This window comes from Loxodonta africana, chromosome 3, assembly GCF_030014295.1.
Source record: "Loxodonta africana isolate mLoxAfr1 chromosome 3, mLoxAfr1.hap2, whole genome shotgun sequence".
NCBI classification, from domain to species: domain Eukaryota; kingdom Metazoa; phylum Chordata; class Mammalia; order Proboscidea; family Elephantidae; genus Loxodonta; species Loxodonta africana.
In genome coordinates this window covers 137,033,446-137,053,199 of record NC_087344.1, presented here as the reverse complement: position 1 = coordinate 137,053,199, position 19,754 = coordinate 137,033,446, and the positions used below count along the sequence as shown (strand labels likewise).

Genomic DNA, 19,754 nt, shown 5'->3' with positions numbered 1-19,754 from the left:
CTGCCTCCTCAGCCCTGAGCACTTTGGCCAAGGCAGCCTCATTCTCAATCCCAATCACGTTGGACACCTCCTCAGCCCCAGTTCCACTGATCACACACACACTGGTCATCTTCTCAGCCACCTTCAATAGATTTTTTTTTTAATTAAAAAAAAGAACGAATGGGAAAGGAAGGGCTACATGTTCATTTTAAAATGAAAAAAGGATAATATACAGTAAACTAAAGACTAAAAATATACTCCAAATTTATTCTCCAACTCTATACTTTCTCTTTTAGATAACTTTTTTTTTTTTCCCAAAGGTAAGGATATAGAAGTTAGAAGTAAAAATTCTGCCTATTGTTATGAGAAACAGTAAAGTTAACTGACACATTCGGGGATGAAATCTGCAACGAAGCCCATCTTAGGCTTAGGAACACAGCTGGCCAGTTCTGAGAGAGAAAACTGTGATAAGGAAATTGAAACTGGGTCCTAGTTCTGTCTCTGCCATTAGCTAATAACCATCAGGTAAAAGTGCTATTGCTGCTAACCAAATGGTCGGCAGTTCAAGTCCACCAGGTGCTCCTAGGAAACCCTATGGGGTCGCTATGAGTCGGAAATGACTCAATAGCACTATTTTTTTCTTAACCTGGTTTACTTAGCCTTTTAGGTGAAATTGAAAAGTTGGACTTGATGAACTCCAAAACCTCTTCCAGCTCAATGGCTAAAGTAATAAAAATTCCAAATGCTTTAATATAGTAAAATATAGTAAATTCTGATGCTTCAAGGAAAGGCATCCTTTTTTTTTTTTTTTTTTTGGTACTATAAATGAAAAAGAAAAAAATGGGTGAAATCATAACAGGGACTGGTTTTACCCCCAAAACAAATCAATTCAAATGCTTCTGGAGCACCAGCAACACCCAGAACACTGTTCTAAACACTCTTGCCTCAAAAAGGTTCAGGGAACTATAACAAAGAATTTTGGCAAGTTTTTAATGTAATAATAAAAGTGTCCTAATAATCCTTTAGAGAGATTCGGGGAAAAAAAGTTCTGGTACAGGATCCAATCCAGGATCATGGCTTACATTTAGCTATTGTGTCTCTCTGGTCACCTTCAATCTGGGACACTCCCTCATCCTTTTTCCTTCGTGGCATTGACATTTTTGAAGCTATTTTATAAGCATTGTCCTCTCCCCTCAAATATATACATATGTTTTCCTTCCTCCCATCATCTTAATCAAATTATATGACCATTTTTAGTTACATCCAGGATTAAGATCAATTTATTATCGACAGCCAATCCGTATAGTGAACTATGATTACATTTTCATTCTTGTACAGCTTTTTTTTCTCCTGAGATTTCGGGATTAATATATTCATATTCATTCTCTCCCCCTTTTTCCTTCTTCCCTTCCTTCTTCCCTCCCTCTGTGTTCCTTTCCCCCTTTCTCCCTCCCCCCTCTTCCTCCCCTTCTCCTTTCTTCCTCTCTTGCTTTCTTCCTTCCTTTTGGTTTCCTTATGTGAATTGTAATTCCTCTCCAAAATCTAATGGAAGTGCGCCTTCTCTCATTATGTTTAAACACATAAGACATTTATGACTTTCCTTCCTCCCTCCCTGCCTTCCTCACACCCTCCTTCCCTTCCTTGCTCCCTCCCTCCCTTCCTCACTCCCTCCCTCCATCCCTCCTTTCCTTCCCTTCCTCCCTCCCTCCTTTCCTTTCTTCCTTCCTTCCTCCTTTCCTCCCTACCTCCCTCTCCCCTCCCTAATTCCTTCCTTTCTTCCTCTTCTCTTTCTCTCTCTTTTCCTCCCTCCCTCAGTCATCTCTCTCTCTTTCCCCCTTGCTCCTTCCTTCCTTCTTCTCTTCCTTTATTCTTTGATCCTCTTCTTCTCCCTGCCTCCCTGGAGACTCTGTCTCCCTGGTCCAGTCTGTATAGGTTTGCTCTAGATCTGCTGCAGATTGTCAACTGTGAACTTCCTTTCACTATATAGGAAATTCCCTTTACTTTTCTATTTTGTTGGATCTCCTGTTTTTAAATCCTAGTTCTTCATGGTATATAATCTTGTTTAGGAGAAGTAAACAAGCTTCCAAAGAACAGGTGCATGGCAGGGGTGGGGATTAGTTTTTGAAGTCTAAGGTGTCTGAAATGGCTTTATTATGCCTGTACACTTGAGTAATAATTTGCTTGGCTATAGAATTCTAGATGGAAAATATTTTCTTCTCAAAATTTTGAAGATATTTATTGCCCTTTAGATTCCAGTGTTGCTTTTGAGAAATCTGATCCCATTCTGATTGCTAAGATTTCTGTTGTATGTTACCTATTTATATTCTCTCTGAAAGCTTTTAGGATTTTTTCTTTAACATCTATTATTCTGAAGTGTCAGATGACACTTGCTATCCACCCCACCACTGACCCATCAATTTTGAGGGGGCTTGACAGACCCTATCAATCTGAAAACACTTCAAGGACATTTTCCTATGTTATTGCTTTAATAATTCCATCTTTTCCCTTTTCTGGAATTCTTTTTATTTACGCTCTGTCTGCCTGGATCCTTTAATTAAAAAAAAAAGTCTGTTCTCTTTGATTTCCTGTTTCTTGTTCTTTTGGTTCAACTTAGCAGAAGGGTTCTTGAGGTCCTTTTTTCAAACTTTTGTAGTTTTATTAATTCTGATGTCATCATTTGATTTCTATTAACCTCTTTTCATTGTCGTTAATCTCTGAGTATTCTTTTTACAATGTCATGTTCTTATTCATGGACTTAATATTTTCTCTTATCTCTCTGATGATTTCATAGTTTATTTATTTATTTATTTATTTTTGCTTTTAGTGCTCTACTCTATCTACTTCATCTGCCTCCTCTGGTTTTCTGATTTTTCTTTGTGACTTGTGACTCTCTGTCATTTTACAGGCTTTCATTATGTTTGGTGGTTCCTACACGTGTGACTGAAAAGCTGAGTAGACATTCTGCATGCATGGTGGGCCTCTGCTGTAGGGTGATTATGCAGAGACCTGGCTAATTCAGTAAGGGGCTCTAACTCTCAGTTTTCTTTGGACTTGGTCAGCAAAGAGGAAACCTCCAACCCCTGGGGTTTTGCCCCTTGTTGCCAACATTGTTGGGGCAAGTGAGAAAAGAGGTTGGATGTGTGTCTATCTGGTATGTAGGACTTTTTATTTGATACCTGCAATTTCATAAGGCCCCTCCTCTCATTCTGCCTGCTACCCTTGAGTACAGAGACCCTTCAAAAAGTAACTCTTCTAGGTTTCAGCCAAATGGGAGAGGGGCAGTCACCTAGAGACCCTTCAAAAAGTAATTCTTCTAGGTTTCAGCCAAATGGGAGAGGGGCAGTCACCTGATTGCATGGGGTAGGTGAGACAATCTAAGATTCTCTTTTTTGTTTTACTAAATTTTCATCCAGTCTTTCTGGTTTTAGCTCTGTACAGTACCTCTGTGCCCACAGATTCCTGAGCCTCTACTTCCTGAGTCTCCCTGGGATTCTCAGTCGAGTGTGCTTGCTTCATTTGTAGTTTGCCGTCCTTCTCTGTATTGTTATTTCACTTATCCTGCCGGTGATCAAATTTCCAGTTTCCAAAAGATAGTTAACATATCTTGTTTGCTATAGTCTCTTCTTTATCCTTGAAGTTTAATGCTTTATTTATTTATTTAGTTTGTTTCTTTACTGTCATTTTTGGGGTGAGAATTTAAGAGGCAGCAGAGATAAACATAGATATTCACTATAGCATATTTAGGAAACCCTGGTGGCATAGTGGTTAAGAGCCACGGCTGCTAACCAAAAGGTTGGCAGTTCGAATTCACCAGGCACTCTTTGGAAATCCTATGAAGCAGTTTTACTCTGTATGGGGTTACTATGAGTCGAAATCGACTCGATGGCAATGGGTATAATGTATTTAACCAGAAATTCAGTTATCCTTTTTATTCTTGACATGTTTCATTAATATTATTGATGTTTAAAAAAACAGGATTTTAACTATATTTTCTATTGATGGTAATTTTTTGAATGTTTTCTTCGTTAGGATGCCTCACTGATGGACGTGAATTCCCTCAGCCCTATGATACCAACATCCCCTTTGTCAATGATAAACCAAATTAAATTTGAAGATGAGCCAGATTTGAAGGATCTATTCATTACAGTTGATGAACCTGAAAGCCATGTTACTACAATTGAAACTTTCATTACTTATAGGATTATTACTAAGGTAAACATTTAATGGGCATTTTCTTGAATATAGCTGCTCTCTTTCAACTATCAGAATTACTTCTTGTACATTATAACTCTCCACATTACAAGATCTTAGCTGAATAGACTTATGTGTTCAACCATTTTGGGTAAGACTGCAACTTATCTGCCCTATCTTTATAAGTTATAGTATTTTATTTTTGAAGCCTCAACCTAGCCCAGTGTAGTTTATAAATGTAAAAGTAAACCTCTTTTATAGCTGAATAGTTTCTGGACTGTCTTCCAATATTCACATCTTTCAATGCACCTTCCACACTGCTGCTAGTAATAATTCTTAAAAATGTAGAAATCTGATCTCTTCACTCAAATGTTTAAGATCTCCCTTGCTTCCTCGTTTCCTATAGAACAAAGTGCACACTCCTTTGTATGACATTTTATAAAGAGCAACCTACCATACGCAACTCATCTCTAACTCCCCACATGAGATACCTTGCTTACCACTCTCATAGAACTGCTTCTGTTGTCCGAATATTCTAGGGTATTTCTTGCTCTCAGGAGTTCGCACATGTTTTTCTTCCTGTCTGGTGTGTCCTTCCATCTCTTAGACACAAGAACACCTATTTATTTTTTAAGGCACAGCACAAAATATTAGTTGCCACTGAAAGCTTCTCTGGTTGTTTATTGCCCCCTGGCTGAACTAGTCCTCTTTTCTGTATTCTCATGCTGTTCTAACTTTTCTCTTATAGAATGTAAAATGTTGGAGTCAGTATGGCAAAGAAATTAAAAGCATAAATTTAATTCCTCCAGGCCTCAGTTTTTGCTTCAATAAAACTGAGATGATAATAGAACTTAGTACTGTATAGTTGATTTAAGAATTGATTTAGGGCAGGGGACAGTGGTAGTTCAGTGGTAGAATTCTTTTCTCCTATTATGAGGGAGACCTAGGTTCAGTTCTGGCCAGTGTATCTCAGGAACAACTACCACCTCTCTGTCAATGGAGGCTTGCATGTTGCAATGATGCTGAACAAAGTTTCAGCAGAGAGTCCAACTAAGACAGATTAGGAAGAAATACTTGGCGAGCTACTTTCGAAAAAATCAGCCAATGAAAACCCAGTGGATTACAATGGTCCAGTCACGTTGTATGTGGAAATATTGATAGGAGTAACTGTTTTCTTGTGAGAGGTGAGTATGCTTTAGATAATCCAGATTTTTGTATTTGGCTTGGAATTCAGGCAATAGAAGTGAGATTGAGATTGTTCCCATGTTTTCTTCTTGCCATACATGTTGGCATAGATTTTTCGGTTTGTTGAGAACATATATTTTAATGTCTTTGCTTAATTTTTACGAGCTTGGGCATACAGCTCTATACAAAATTCCTTGGGAAATGGCAGGAAGATTTCCTTTTCACATCAAATATCCATTAATAACATTTTTAAAACAGTGGTAAAATCACTCTGTAAAATGTTAGAATTTTCATATACTGAAATCACATTTTAGCAAAGCAATTCATTTGAGCAAATCCCAGGAAAACATTTTTCTCAGTTACATCCAGGTTATTTTCCAAACTGTAAAAATAGGACCTTCCTCAAATTCTGAATTCTAATCATCTGGAGAGAAGATATATATTTGAAGCCTAAATTCAGAGCACACTTGTTAGCAAGAAAGTCATGCCAAAGATAATAGTAGTTAAAATCTTGTAGAAGACAGATGGTTGTTATGAGACAGATTTTTGAGTGTGGATTTTAAATTTCAGCATAATGTTTGCTTTCTTTCTGGAAATACAGGAAAGTTTGCTTTGTTTCATGTGCTACATGAGTAGATGACTGTAAAAAAAAAAAGTGCAGGCTGGCAAACACTGAATAATTAAGGCTTATTATTTTTTCTTAGAGATCCATTTATTTCAGAATGTCTAAAATAACATTAGGCAACTGTCTCCTGTCTCATATTGCATGGGATGTTATTTTTTTCCCGCTTTCTTCAGACATCTCGTGGTGAATTTGACTCTAGTGAATTTGAAGTTAGAAGACGATATCAAGATTTCCTGTGGTTGAAGGGAAAACTTGAAGAAGCACACCCCACTCTGATTATTCCTGTAAGCTTTACAAGTGTTTCGTTGACTGGTTACCATTTTGTTCTGTGAGTCTTTCGAATGCCTAAACACTAATCTGAGACCTTTAAATTCAGTGTAATTCATTTATCGTAGAAGTATTTGTTTCTAACTTTTTAATCTATGTATAGATTTTTAAAAGAGCTATTGTAACATTATTTCTAAGATTTTGGTTCTAACACTGTGAATGTAAAAAATAGATTTTTGTAGGAAATGATTAAATGCACACTAGTCTTCCAGAAAGGAAATGACCTATAGAGGAGCTTATAAACTTGTGCAATATAATGTTCGGACATCTTTTTTTTGCTTCAGCCATTGCCAGAAAAGTTTATAGTGAAAGGAATGGTGGAGCGCTTCAACGATGACTTCATTGAGACACGGAGAAAGGCATTGCATAAATTTTTGAACCGAATTGCTGATCATCCAACTTTAACATTTAATGAAGACTTTAAAGTTTTTCTGACTGCACAAGCGTGGGTAAAGAATTTTGATTTATATTCATATAATCCTTGAGTACCTATGTGTATAGTTGATTGTACACTTCCTCTTTTTTACCTTTATAATCAGGTATCATCATGCTTGACTTAAGGTGGCTTAAAAAAAAAAAAAAAAAAAAAAAAAACCTTGGAGCGATATCCTTCAAATATAGCCCTGTGTCAATTCTACATTATAACCATTATAAATCTGATACCTTCCCCACGTACAAACACTCATTTTTCTTGATAGATGAAAGAAATTTTCTTTTAATGCTGGGGTTCATATAATAGCCAGTACAGATCGTATGCAAATATATTCTTATATTGAGACTTTTTGCAGTCAGATTGGGTCCGTGTTTTCCAAGTTAATATGAAAATTTCATTAGATAGATATAGATCAATAGGTAGATTGATTAGATAGATGTATGCTACAGTATTCTTACTTGTCTGTCAGCTACCTCATGGAGGGTCTCATTTCTAATATAGAAAATGTATATGTCCTCTTCCTTTTAATTTCCTCCTTGAGGAAAGATAATGGATGGACAAACGGTCACTATTAAATACAGACCACTTTTGAGTTTTCTGTCTGTCAGTTCTTGCCAAAGTGGTAGAACCTAAAAAGTGGCTCATCTCAATCTTAACAGATAGACTTATTGTTGGGAAACCTTTTGTGGCTAATGTGAAATTAGCCCAGCTCCTGAACCTTAGAAGCTGTTAGAAACATTCTCTGTAGTCAACAATTGCAGTAACAGCTCGTCAGTTGTGACTTGTGGTATCTCTGATAATGCTTACTGTATCAAATGATGCCACAGACTCCTAGATGGATATGTTGCTTGGTCAAAGATGGGATCTGTTATTATTTGGACACAAATCATACTGACTTAGAAATAAACATGTTTATGTATATTATTTTCTGTAAGACCTTTGGGAAAGAAAATCTGGAGAAAGATGAACAATATTTTATTTAATAATTGGGTAAATAATACATAACATTATTATCTGTGAATTAGGTAGTCATCACTGTTATAGATTTTTTTCTTGTGTGTTCCTCTTCAACTTCTCTTTGTCCCCAGATCTATGTTCAAGAAGCGCTACAGCCATCATTTAGAACCCTTGTCCTCTTTTTGTTGTTGTTTTTAGACATGGCCATATTTCTGAAGGGATACTTCTATGTAGTAGATCCTTTTATAGCATTTCTTTCATTCAGCACATTTGTAACTGTCCTTTATGGATTCACTATGAAAGAGCTAGTTAGATATCTTATCAAAAATCTTATTAAACCAGCCAGTAGAATGGGTATCACAATTAGCCCCCACCTCATTTGGTTGAGAAGCTATGGCCAGGTAGTATCTTTTTTTGTAAACCCACCCCGTGACTTTACAGAAGGAAAATAGGCTAATGCTAAACAGCAGTCTATGGAGTCAGACTGGCAGCATTCAGATTCTTGCTCTACCACTTATTAGCTCTTAGACCTTGAGCAAGTTACCTAACATTTCTATGCCTCCATTTTCTTCTGTAAAATAAGGGTAATAATAGAATCTGCTTCATAGAGTTGTTGTGAATTGTGTATATAAAAATGTGAATATAATGCCTAGAATACGTTAAGTTCTCAATAAATGTTAGCTATTATTAAGATCAAAGAATAAATGGAGTTTTCCAATTTTTTTTTTTAATGGAATAACTCAGGTCCTGAGAAATCTTCCTTTATTTTTTCCATTAAGTTCCTGTTATAAAATATAGGTTGCACATTATGTCATCCTCATATCTTCTCTAGTATCTTCTTGAGCACTATTCCCTCCGTAAAACCCTGTTCTTATAAAGATGAATGCTTTAAGGAAAGTCTGTACACGTGTTTTACGTAAGTACTTAGCAAGGGAATATTACCAAAGAGACGGACTTAGAGGAGAAATTGTACCCTAATGAAACTCATTTTCTTCAAACTAGCATTAAAACATTTCTATTCCATGCTACTAAAAAGACCTATATGAGTATTTTTATTGTCTTTATTTTATTCGTCTAATTAGGTTCCTTTTGTTATTGAATCTGGGAATATTGTTGCTTGCTTCAGTGCAAATATTTCATGTTTTGTTTCTAGGAACTCTCTTCTCACAAGAAGCAAGGGCCTGGATTGCTAAGCCGGATGGGGCAAACAGTCAGAGCTGTTGCATCCTCAATGAGAGGAGTTAAAAATCGCCCAGAAGAGTTCATGGATATGAATAACTTTATTGAAACATTTAGCCAGAAAATAAATTTGATCGATAAAATATCTCAGAGAATTTACAAGGAAGAAAGGGGTATGTAGACTCTCTGATCTGGTATTTCAGTTGTTTAGTTTCTGATGAAGTCATTGGTCTTGCAAAATGCTATCATTTGATCGCCAGCATTGTTTCTATCATCAAGGCCATATTTTCCAACTACCAATCCTTCTTCTTTGTTTCCAGCTTTCACATTCTAATCATCAGTAATTATCAAATGCATCCTGATTGCGTATTTGATCAATTTCAGACTGCAGCAGATGATAAAAATCTTCCATTCCTTCCTCTTTGGCCCTAGTGGTTGGCTCTTAAATTTGAATAGTAGTGGTATTAACTGGTCTTCTTTGTAGGCATATGGATATTATCCTATCACTGACAGCATTGTACTTCAGGATAGATCTTGAAATGTTCTTTTGATGATGAATGCAACACCATTCCTCTTCAAGTTGTCATTCCCAGCACAGTACACTGTATGATTGTCTGATTCAAATGGCCAATACCAGTCCATTTCAGCTCACTAATGCCTAGGATATCAATGTTTTTGCATTCCGTTTTATTTTTGACGATTTCCAGTTTTCCTAGATTTGTACTTCAGACATTCCAGGTTCCGATTATTAATGGATGTTTGCGATGACTTCTTCATTGCAAATACCTTCTTTCAACAACATAAATGGCGACTATACACATGGACCTCACCAGGTGGAACACACAGGAATCAAATTGACTACATCTGTGGAAAGAGACGAAGGAAAAGCTCAATATCATCAGTCAGAACGAGGCCAGGGGCCGAGTGTGGAACAGACCATCAATTACTCATATGCAAGTTCAAGCTAAAACTGAAGAAAATCAGAGCCAGTACATGAGAGCCAAAATATGACCTTGAGTATATCCTACCTGAATTTAGAGACCATCTCAAAAATAGATTTGATGTACTGAACACTAGTGACCAGAGACCAGATGAGTTGTGGAATGACACCAAGGACATCATCCATGAAGAAAGCAAAGGTCATTGAAAAGACAGAAAGAAAAAGAAAAGACGAAGATGAATATCACAGGAGACTCTGAAACTTGCTCAGGAATGTTGAGCAGCTAAAGCAAAAGGAAGCAATGATAAAGTGAAATAACTAAACAGAAGGTTTCAAAGGGTGGCTCGAGAAGGCAAAGTATTATAATGACGTGTGCTGGAGATAGAAAATCAAAAGGGAAGAACACACTCGGCGTTTCTCAAGCTGAAAGAATTGAAGAAAAAATTCAAGCCTCGAGTTACAATAGTGAAGGATTCTATGGGGGAAAATATCAAAAGAAGATGGAAGGAATACACAGAGTCATTACACCAAAAAGAATTTGTCAATGTTCAACCCTTTCAAGAGATGGCATATGATCAGGAACTGATGGTACTGAAGGGAAGAAGTCCTAACTGCTCTGAAGGCATTGGCAAAAAACGAGGCTCCCAGAATTGATGGAATATCAATTGAGATGTTTCAACAAACAGATGCAGCGCTGGGGGTGCTCACTCATCTATGCCAAAAAATATGAAAGACAGCTTCCTGGCCAACTGACTGGAAGAGATCCATATTTATGCCTATTCCCAAGAAAGGTGATCCAACCAAATGTGGAAATGATAGAACAATATCATTAATATCACACGCAAGCAAAATTTTGCTGAAGATCATTTAAAAATGGCTGCAGCAGTATATCGACAGGGTACTGCCAGAATTCAGGCTGGTTTCAGAAGAGGACATGGAACCAGGGATATCATTGCTGATGTCAGATAGACCCTGGCTGAAAGCAGAGAATACCAGAAGGATGTTTACCTGTGTTTTATTGACTATGTAAAGACATTCGACTGTGTGGATCATAACAAATTATGGATAACTTGCTAAGAATGGGAATTCCAGAACACTTAATTATGCTAATGAGAAACCTTTACATAGATGAAGAGGCAGTTGTTTTGACAGAACAAGGGGATACTGAGTGGTTTAATGTCAGGAAAGGTGTGCGTCAGGGTTGTATTCTTTCACCATACCTATTCAATCTGTATGCTGAGCAAATAATCTGAGAAGCTGGACTGTGTGAAGAACAGGGCATCAGGATTGGAGGAAGACTCATTAACAACCTGCATTATGCAGATGACACAACCTTGCGTGCTGAAAGTGAAGAGGACTTGAAGCACTTACTAATGAAGATCAAAGACTACAGCCTTCAGTATGGATTGCACCTCAACATAAAGAAAACAAAAATCCTCACGACTGGACCAATAGCAACATCATGATAAATGGAGAAAAGATTGAAGTTGTCAAGGATTTCATTTTACTTGGATCCACAATCAACAGCCATGGAAGCAGCAGCCAAGAAATCAAACAACGATTTGCATTGGGTAAATCTGCTGCAAAGGACCACTTTAAAGTGTTGAAAAGCAGAGATGCCACCTTGAAGACTAAGGTGCCCCTGAACTAATCCATGGTATTTTCAATAGCATCATATGCATGTCAAAGCTGGACAATGAATAAGGAAGATCGAAGAAGAATTGACACCTTTGAATTGTGATGTTGGCGAAGAATATTGACTATACCATGGATTGACAAAAGAACAGATAGATCTGTCATGGAAGAAGTCCGAGCAGAATGCTCCTTAGAAGTAAGGATGGCGAGACTGTGCCTTACATACTTTGGACGTGTTGTCAGGAGATCGGTCCTTGGAGAAGAACACGATGCTTCGCAAAGTACAGAGTGGAAAAGAGGAAGACCCTCTATAAGGTGGATTGACACAGTGGCTGCAACAATGAGCTCAAGCATTACAAAGATTTTAAGAATGACGCAGGACCAGGCAGTGTTTCGTTCTGTCATGCCTAGGGTCGTTATGAGTCGGAATGGACTTGATGGCACCTAACAACAACAACAGTTTCTGATGGACCATTACATTTGCTGGCACAATATGGCAATATTAAGTTAGAATTTCACCTTTAAGGAGTGGCTTATGCCCAGCCATGCTGTGAAATTTTCTAATTCCTAAACCATTATGGAGGTAGCCATGGCTAGTCCTTATTGCTTTACTCAGATACTAGCTGTTCTGGCTTCCATTTTGGGTAATGGAAAAGTAAACTTAAGGATTTGGATATAATTATATGAAGTTGCCATCACATGTTTAATATGGAACAGAGCTTATGATAAAAAAAAAATGATGTTTCAAGGAAAATGGTTTCCATATTTTCTAATGAGTTTTTGGGACAAATACTCTGTACTAGACCTCCCCAAGCATGGTAGATGGATTTATATTTTAGAAAATAGGTCTCTTCTATTTTCTATTACCATTTCACTTCTGTTTTCTATTTTTTCAGTTTATAAGTTAGACTTTATTCTGCAATGATTCTTTCCTAATTGGAAGGAGGTATATTTTTGCATTTGCCTACATTAAAAATAGGTAGGTTTTTTTTTTTTTTTTTAACTGAGTTAGGAAATATATATCCTAGCACGAGTTGGTATTCGAGATGAGGAATTAAAGAGAAACAAAAGTCAGTAGACAATAAGGTCCATGAAGGTAAGAAGGGAAAGTTTTAATTTATTTTTAGTATCTAGAAATAGCAATATCTGGTATCTGCTCTCTAGCATCTAACATCTAGAAAGTGCCGAATACATAGATTTGTTCAGTGTTTAAAAAAATAATGAACATAAGATTTAGGAATGGGGATAGGAAAATTTTCTTTATAATGAAATAATTATTCATCAAATAGAGATAAAATATGGAAAATTGTTATAGCTGCTTCTACTTTTCTCTTCCCTCTACCTTCCATTTCCATGCATTGCGCCTGAGATCATCGTGGCATGTGGTGACAGAACATGGTTTGCTTTAAGACTTCTTAGTTTACCCTTAAACCCACCCAGTGCCATCGAGTCGATTTCGACTCATGGTGACCCTATAGTTTGCCCTTGCATTTACCATCTGTTGTTTTTGATGTCAAACAGTGAATTCTTTTAATAAGGTTCTGTGAGTCCAATTTTGTTACATAGATTGCTAATGTGTAGTTAGGTGGGATAGTAATTCAAAGAAGCTTCTGGAAACTCCTGACACTTAAGAGCTTTATAGAATGTCATATTGATTTGTGCAAGGGAATAGTTTTAAAATCTTTGATAAAACCAAAAAAAAAAAAAACACACCAAACCCAGTGCCATCGAGTCGATTCTGACTTATAGTGACCCCCCGATAGGACTGAGCAGAACTGCCCCATAGAGTTTCCAAGGAACGCCTGGCAGATTCGAATTGCCAGCCCTTTGGTTAGCAGCCATAGCACCTAACCACTACGCCACCAAATCTTTGATAGGTTATACTATTTATGAACTGCTCAGAAGGAAAACTGGATTTTGTGCTAGACTTTATAAATTTGAACTGTCTTTAAAGGAGAGCATTAAATGGTTTTCCTGTTAATGTGAGCTACCACGGTGGTTAAACGCTTAGCTGTTAACCAAAACGTTGGCAGTTCAAATCTACCAGCCACTCCTTGGAAATCCTATGGGGCAGTTCTGCTCTGTCCTGTAGGGTCACTATGACTCAGAATTGACTTGACATCAATGGGTTTGATTTCCTTTTTTTTTTTTTTAATTACATATTTAGGGGACAATGGCAGTTCAGTGGTAGAATCCCCATCTCTTATGCGGGAGCCCCAGGTTCGATTCTCAGCTAATGTGCAACCACCACCACCCATCTGTCAATGGAGGCTGGTGTATTGCTATGATGTTGAACAGATTTCAGCAGAGCATCCGGGCTAAGATGGACTGGGAAGAAAGGCCTGGATAATCTACTTCTGAAAACCAGCGAATGGATCGCAAGGTCTTATCTACAACAATCATGGGAATTTATGCAATACCAGGCTTCATTTTGTTCTGTTGTGCATGGCTTCACTGTAAATCAGGAGCTGACTCAACAGCGGCTAACAGTAACAGCATTACATATTTGGAGGTCACTGGCCCAAACTTCAAAGGCTTCTTAGTCTTTAAAATGTGAAGCCCCCCGGCCAAGTTTTATGCAAAATGATGAGATGGTTTCTTCTTTTTTGAAATAAAATCTTATTTTAGCAACATAGAGTATTCATTCATATTCATATCACAAAGAATTTGGTGATTATAACTCGAGGGTTTCCTTTTTATGTCTTTTTGGGTACTATTTTTTTCTTTGGTTTTGTTTTGTTTTTCCCAGTTATTCAGCAAAATTTTACTGATCCTGTTGTGTTACTTCTTTGTGCTGGTGATTAAAGGAAGAATAATATGGTGCCTGTTCTTCAGCTCACAATCTAGTTGGGGAAACAAATTATAGCGCAGCTCATTAAATATTTGCATGAAGATGTGATTTGAGTGCTGTGTAAACACTGTTTAGAATTTTACAGAAGCTCTGTATGTAAGAATAAATATTGTACAGGTATAAATAATGACACATTGATATACACACAAATTGAGAAATTAAAAAAGTGGGAAATTTTCTAGAAATATTAGTGGAATGTGGTCATTATTTAAAATAAAGGCCAGGCATATTCTCAGGAGATTGGAGTTTGGAAGAACTCTAAAGGTCATTAAATTTAATACTTTAATTAGGTGACATCTAATATTTTCTTCTTAAAAAAATTTCTTTCTTTATATTTTCCATTTATTTGAACATGCAAGATTTTGAAGTTGTAATGGTTTAATTTAGAGCAATATGACCGATTTCAGCCAACATTAATGAGTAGTCAGGTGATTAAATGTATTGTCGTACTCATATGAATATTAAACCAAAACCAAACCTGTTGTCATCGAGTTGATTCTGACTCATAGCGACCCCATAGGACAGAGCAGAATGGCCCCATAGGGCTTCCAAGGAACACCTGGTGGATTTGAATGGCCAACCTTTTGATTAGCAGTCGAGCTCTTAACCACTTGACCACCAGAGCTCCGTATGAATATTAGACAAAATAATACATTGTATTTATATGAATGTTGAAATAGTGAAAATTACTCACTGCTAGTAAGTTCCTAGATATAAAAAGTTATTTATCATTGAATGTTGATACTGTTAAAGTAAAAAAAAAAGTAAAAATATTCAGATTTTAAAATGAACTCTAGATTTTTTAATAAACAGCTTATCAAATATTGAAGTCTTTCATTAATCATTCTTTCATTGATATGAAAATATTATTAAGCACATTATGTATCGGGATTTGGGATACAAAGATAAGAAAACTCCGTCCTGTTTTAAGAATCAAGCAAGTTATACGCATGATTATAATACAGTGGGATAATGCTTTAATATAAATATAAAATTATGAATGAGCAAGTATTTTGACTCAAGTCAAAATATCTATGGAGAATATCTCCAAAATATGTATGGAGAAAGAGAGAGATCTGGAAATACTGGAATTGGTGATTGATTGGCTTGGTGAAAGTGGGAGTCTAGGATTAACCCAGATTTTTTGCATAGATGGATGGATTACACACTAAGTAGGGTATGTAATTGGGGAAATGAAGAAAAAGAAGACAAGTTTTGTTTGGAGACCTTCAGGTTCTTGTTGTTGTTGTTAGTTTGCCTTCAAGTTGAATCTGACTCATGGTGATCCATATATGCAGAGTAGAATTTCTCCCTAGAGTTCTCAAGGCTGTCACCTTCAGAAGCAGATTGCCACATCTGTCTTTTGAGATACCTCTGGGTGGGTTCGAACTGCTGACCTTTTTGCTATTAGTTAAGCACTTAACTGTTTGCACCACCCAAGGATTCTTGTTGTGTGGTAGGCAGGTATAGATATATAGTTCTGGAGCTGAGGGTATTAGTCCTGTGAGTAAGAATTATGAATGCATGGTCAGGAGGTTTTAACAATCTCTCCATGCTGATTCACACAGGAATAGTTCTCTAGCCTCATTGTATGTGCCCTGTGGTAGGTGAAGGGTGTAGCCTTTTGGATGATAGCCTATCGAGAGGATATCAGCTTGGCAGGGCAAGGACTGCTGGATGTCCAAACCTCTCTTTTTCATTTGCTCAACTAGAACCTGGAACCTCTGGTTATCCACACAGTGTAGTGCTGAAATTAAAAAAAACTTGTCAGCAGAAACATAGTATCTTAGAGAAATAAACACAAAATTGTGTAATTCCCAAAAGACAGCTTCCAAGCAGATTGATAAGTATATATAAGGGCCTAGGCAATACTAGGAAACCCTGGTGGTGCAGTGGTTAAGTGCTTTTACTGCTAACCAAAGGGTCGGTAGTTTGAATCCGCCAGGCACTCCTTGCAAACTCTATGGGGCAGTTCTACTCTGTCCTATAGGGTCCCTATGAGTTGGAATCGACTTGACGGCCCTGGGTTTGGTTTTTGGTTTTTAGGCAATACTAAGGATTTGTAGTGTGGAGAATGCTAGGCCTGGAGTCAGGAGAACAGAACTAATATCTCTGCCCTGCCTCTTCTTGGGGCTGGGGAAGGCCTTTATTTCCTCCTCCGGGAATAGTAAGTAATACTCACTTTGGAGGTTATCAGGAGGAAAAAAAAAGGAGGTAACGCTTCTAAATAAAGCATGTAGAGCAACAGTAATCACTAAATAGGTGGTGAGTGTTCTTAATATTTTTATTGCCACTTCTTGGAGAAAATGGTGAGAAGGATATCATCAAAAGTGAAGAGCTATACAAGAAGCTCAATGAACCCCACACAAGGTGGCTTCCAAAAGAAAGTCACCAAGACATGTTATAATCAATCTTGTCAGAGCCAAAGATAAAGATAGAATCTTGAGAGCAGCTAAGGATAAATTAAAAGTCACCTATAAAGGAGAGTCAATAAGACTAAGCTCTGACCACTCAGCAGAAACCATGCAGGCAAGAAGACAATGGCATGAAATATATATAGCCTTGAAGGAAAAAAAAATTGCCAGCCAAGAATTGTATATCCAGCAAAACTGTCTCTTAAATATGAAGGCAGGATTAGGGCATTTACAGATAAACAGAAGTTAAGGGAATTTGTTAAAACCAAACCAAAATTACAAGAAATATTAAAGGGAGTCCACCAGTTAGAGAACCAACAATATCAGATAAAAACCTAAGACTAGAACACAGGACAGAGCAACCAGATAGCAACCCAGATGGGGAAGCCACAAAATAAGTTAAAGCTAAATGACTGAAAATAGGGAAACAAAGATGTCAATATGTGAATGATGACAACATTAAAACAAAAAAGAGGAACTAAATAGCGTAATCATAGAACTTCCATATGGAGAGGACGTTAAGGTGATATCAAGAAATAAAAGATTGGTTTAGACTTAAAAAAAAAAAAGTGAAGAAGCAAAACAAAAATAAAGAGGACTGACACATTGGGAAAGGACAGAGCAGAGGCACTAGAAGAAATAGGAAGGGGAGATTCTTATCCTAGTAATGTTGAGCCTAGAGACATAGCAAAAGAGTCAGAACTTGTAATTCTGATACTACTTAGTGCTCATTTAGAAGTCCATGATAGATAGGTGGTCATGTAATTCATCTTCCAAACCAGGACACTTTTGAGGGTGAAAAGGGATGTTATTACTGATTACACCTGGACAGTAGTCATTCAGGGACTAACCAGGGCAAACTGGAATGACTGGTCAATTTAATGACAGATAAAATCCATTTTCTTATGGTCATATGCAAGAACATGTGCACAATGAGAGAAATAAAGTCTTTTCTTACTATGATATAGGGACTTTGAAAACTAGTGGAAATTGAAAGAGTTATTAAGAAGTCATTAATTTTTTTTTGTAGAATATTTTGAGGAAATGAAAGAATATGGCCCAATTCATATCCTTTGGTCGGCGTCAGAAGAGGACCTGGTTGATAGCCTAAAAGGTGTCGCCAGCTGCATTGACAAATGCTGTAAGGCCACTGAAAAACGAATGTCCGGACTCTCAGAGACCCTGCTGCCTGTTGTACACGAGTACGTGCTTTATAGTGAAATGTTAATGGTAAGAACACCTAATTCTACATTTATGTAGTCCCTTACCTGATTATAACTCTTTAAAGGCAGCTTCTATATCTATTTTGTTCAGCACTATCTTCCTATCCTAGCAGGATGCTTTGCATGTAAATGCGTAATAAATATTAGTTCACTGAATGAATGGTTAAATGTAAGAATACATTACTGAAAGACAGGAATACTCAACAGCCACAAAAAAATGTTCGTAAGATTACGTATAGATTGGAAGCATCCTCGGTCAAGATCTACTTAAAGAAAATGAATAGTTTCCACACCCTTTTTAATTTTACTTTTTAAGAACTTTTAGTGCTTTGGGTATTTCTTTTATCAAAGAGTTGCTTTTACTTTTCCAGATACATTTGATTGAACAATTTACTAAGCACCATTCTGGAAAAAGTACTCGAGTAGGATCTCGATGCTTGTTCTATCCTCTAGATCCTATTGAGGATGTTTCAAAAAAAAAAAAAAAAAATCCTTGAAGTTAAAAATGTTTCTCTCTCACTGTTTAAAAAGTCTTTTATTCTTTTAAATTAAAGTTCTGCATTTTAAGTCCTCAGTTCAAGTTAAGGTTTCTAGATATTTGGGATTTGGCAATGATTTCTGCAAATTTAATGCTTATCATTCAGTACTCTCCTTTCACAGTCCCCTGTACAGCCAGACTGGCACCCTTAGGTCTCTGGTGTTTTCACATGAAGGTCGGGGAAGGAAGTCAGCTTGCATTCAGATATAGCCCATTTCTTCTACTGTTTATAACTGAAGCCATGTCTGTTTTCTGTTTTCCTGTACACTTGATTTCTAGAATTTTTTTTCTTTTTTAAAACTTTGCCTTTGTCTTGGTAAGGAAAGCTCTCCTAGCCTTGCGGAGCTGTGATAATGGACTGCCTTCCACATCCTTAGGTCCTTCCTTGACAGAGCCTTTAAATATTTTGTGGGATACTTCAGATTTCTGCTGTTGCTTGACTTTATTGAGGTTCCCCTATAAACAAACCTTTCTTCCTTTTCTGAATCTTCTAATGGTTCACTGCTGTGGAGTCTCCGTCCTGTCTGTCAAATTCCTCAGCTATAGCCTATGATTGTACTTCATTGTTATTATTATTGTGCTTTAAGTAAAAGTTTACAATTCAAGTCAGTTTCTCATACAAAAAGTTATATACACTTTGTTAAGTGACCCTAGTTGCTCTCCCTACAATGTGATAGCACACTCTTTTCTACCATGTATTTCCTGTGTCCATTCAACCCCCTCTGCCTTCTCATCAGGCCCCCAGACAGGAGCTGCCCACATAGTCGCATGTGACTACTTGAGCTAAGAAGCACACTCCTCACCAGTATCATTTATGTCTTATAGCCCAGTCTAATCTTTGTCTGAAGAGTTGACTTTGAGAATGGTTTTGGCTTTGGGCTAACAGAGTCCAGGGGCCATGGCTTTTGGGGTTCCTCCAGTCCTAGTCAGACCATTAAACCTGGTTTTTTCAATTAGAATTTGAGGTCTGCATCCCTCTTTTATCCTGCTCCATTGGGGATTCTTTTTTGTGTTCTCAGTCAGGGCAGTCATTGGTGGTAGCCAGGTACCATCTAGTTTTTCTGGTCTCAGGCTGATGGAATCTCTGGTTTATGTGGCCCTTTCTTTCTTGTGGGCTCATATTTTCCTTATGTCTTTGGTGTTCTTCATTTTACTTTATTATTGATCTCTGTCTTGCGCGAGTTCACAAAGAAATCTGATTTGTATCATTAAAAATAGTATATGTTTCTTCCTTAATTGGATGATGTTTTGCCCTTATTATGTCAGCTGGAAATTCT

The 19,754-nt window shown here is 37.1% G+C and overlaps 1 protein-coding gene across 1 annotated transcript in view; it reads left to right on the top strand.

The window, feature by feature from the left end:
• Positions 1-19,754, top strand: part of SNX7 (sorting nexin 7) — a 124,450-nt gene that overhangs the window by 29,300 nt on the left and 75,396 nt on the right. Inside the window, exons 2-6 of the mRNA XM_003418432.3 lie at positions 4,009-4,191; positions 6,154-6,264; positions 6,592-6,756; positions 8,851-9,049; positions 17,747-17,946. Coding sequence (XP_003418480.2) covers positions 4,021-4,191; positions 6,154-6,264; positions 6,592-6,756; positions 8,851-9,049; positions 17,747-17,946 — 846 coding nt within the window. The 5' untranslated portion in view covers positions 4,009-4,020. The remainder of the gene's footprint in view (positions 1-4,008; positions 4,192-6,153; positions 6,265-6,591; positions 6,757-8,850; positions 9,050-17,746; positions 17,947-19,754) is intronic.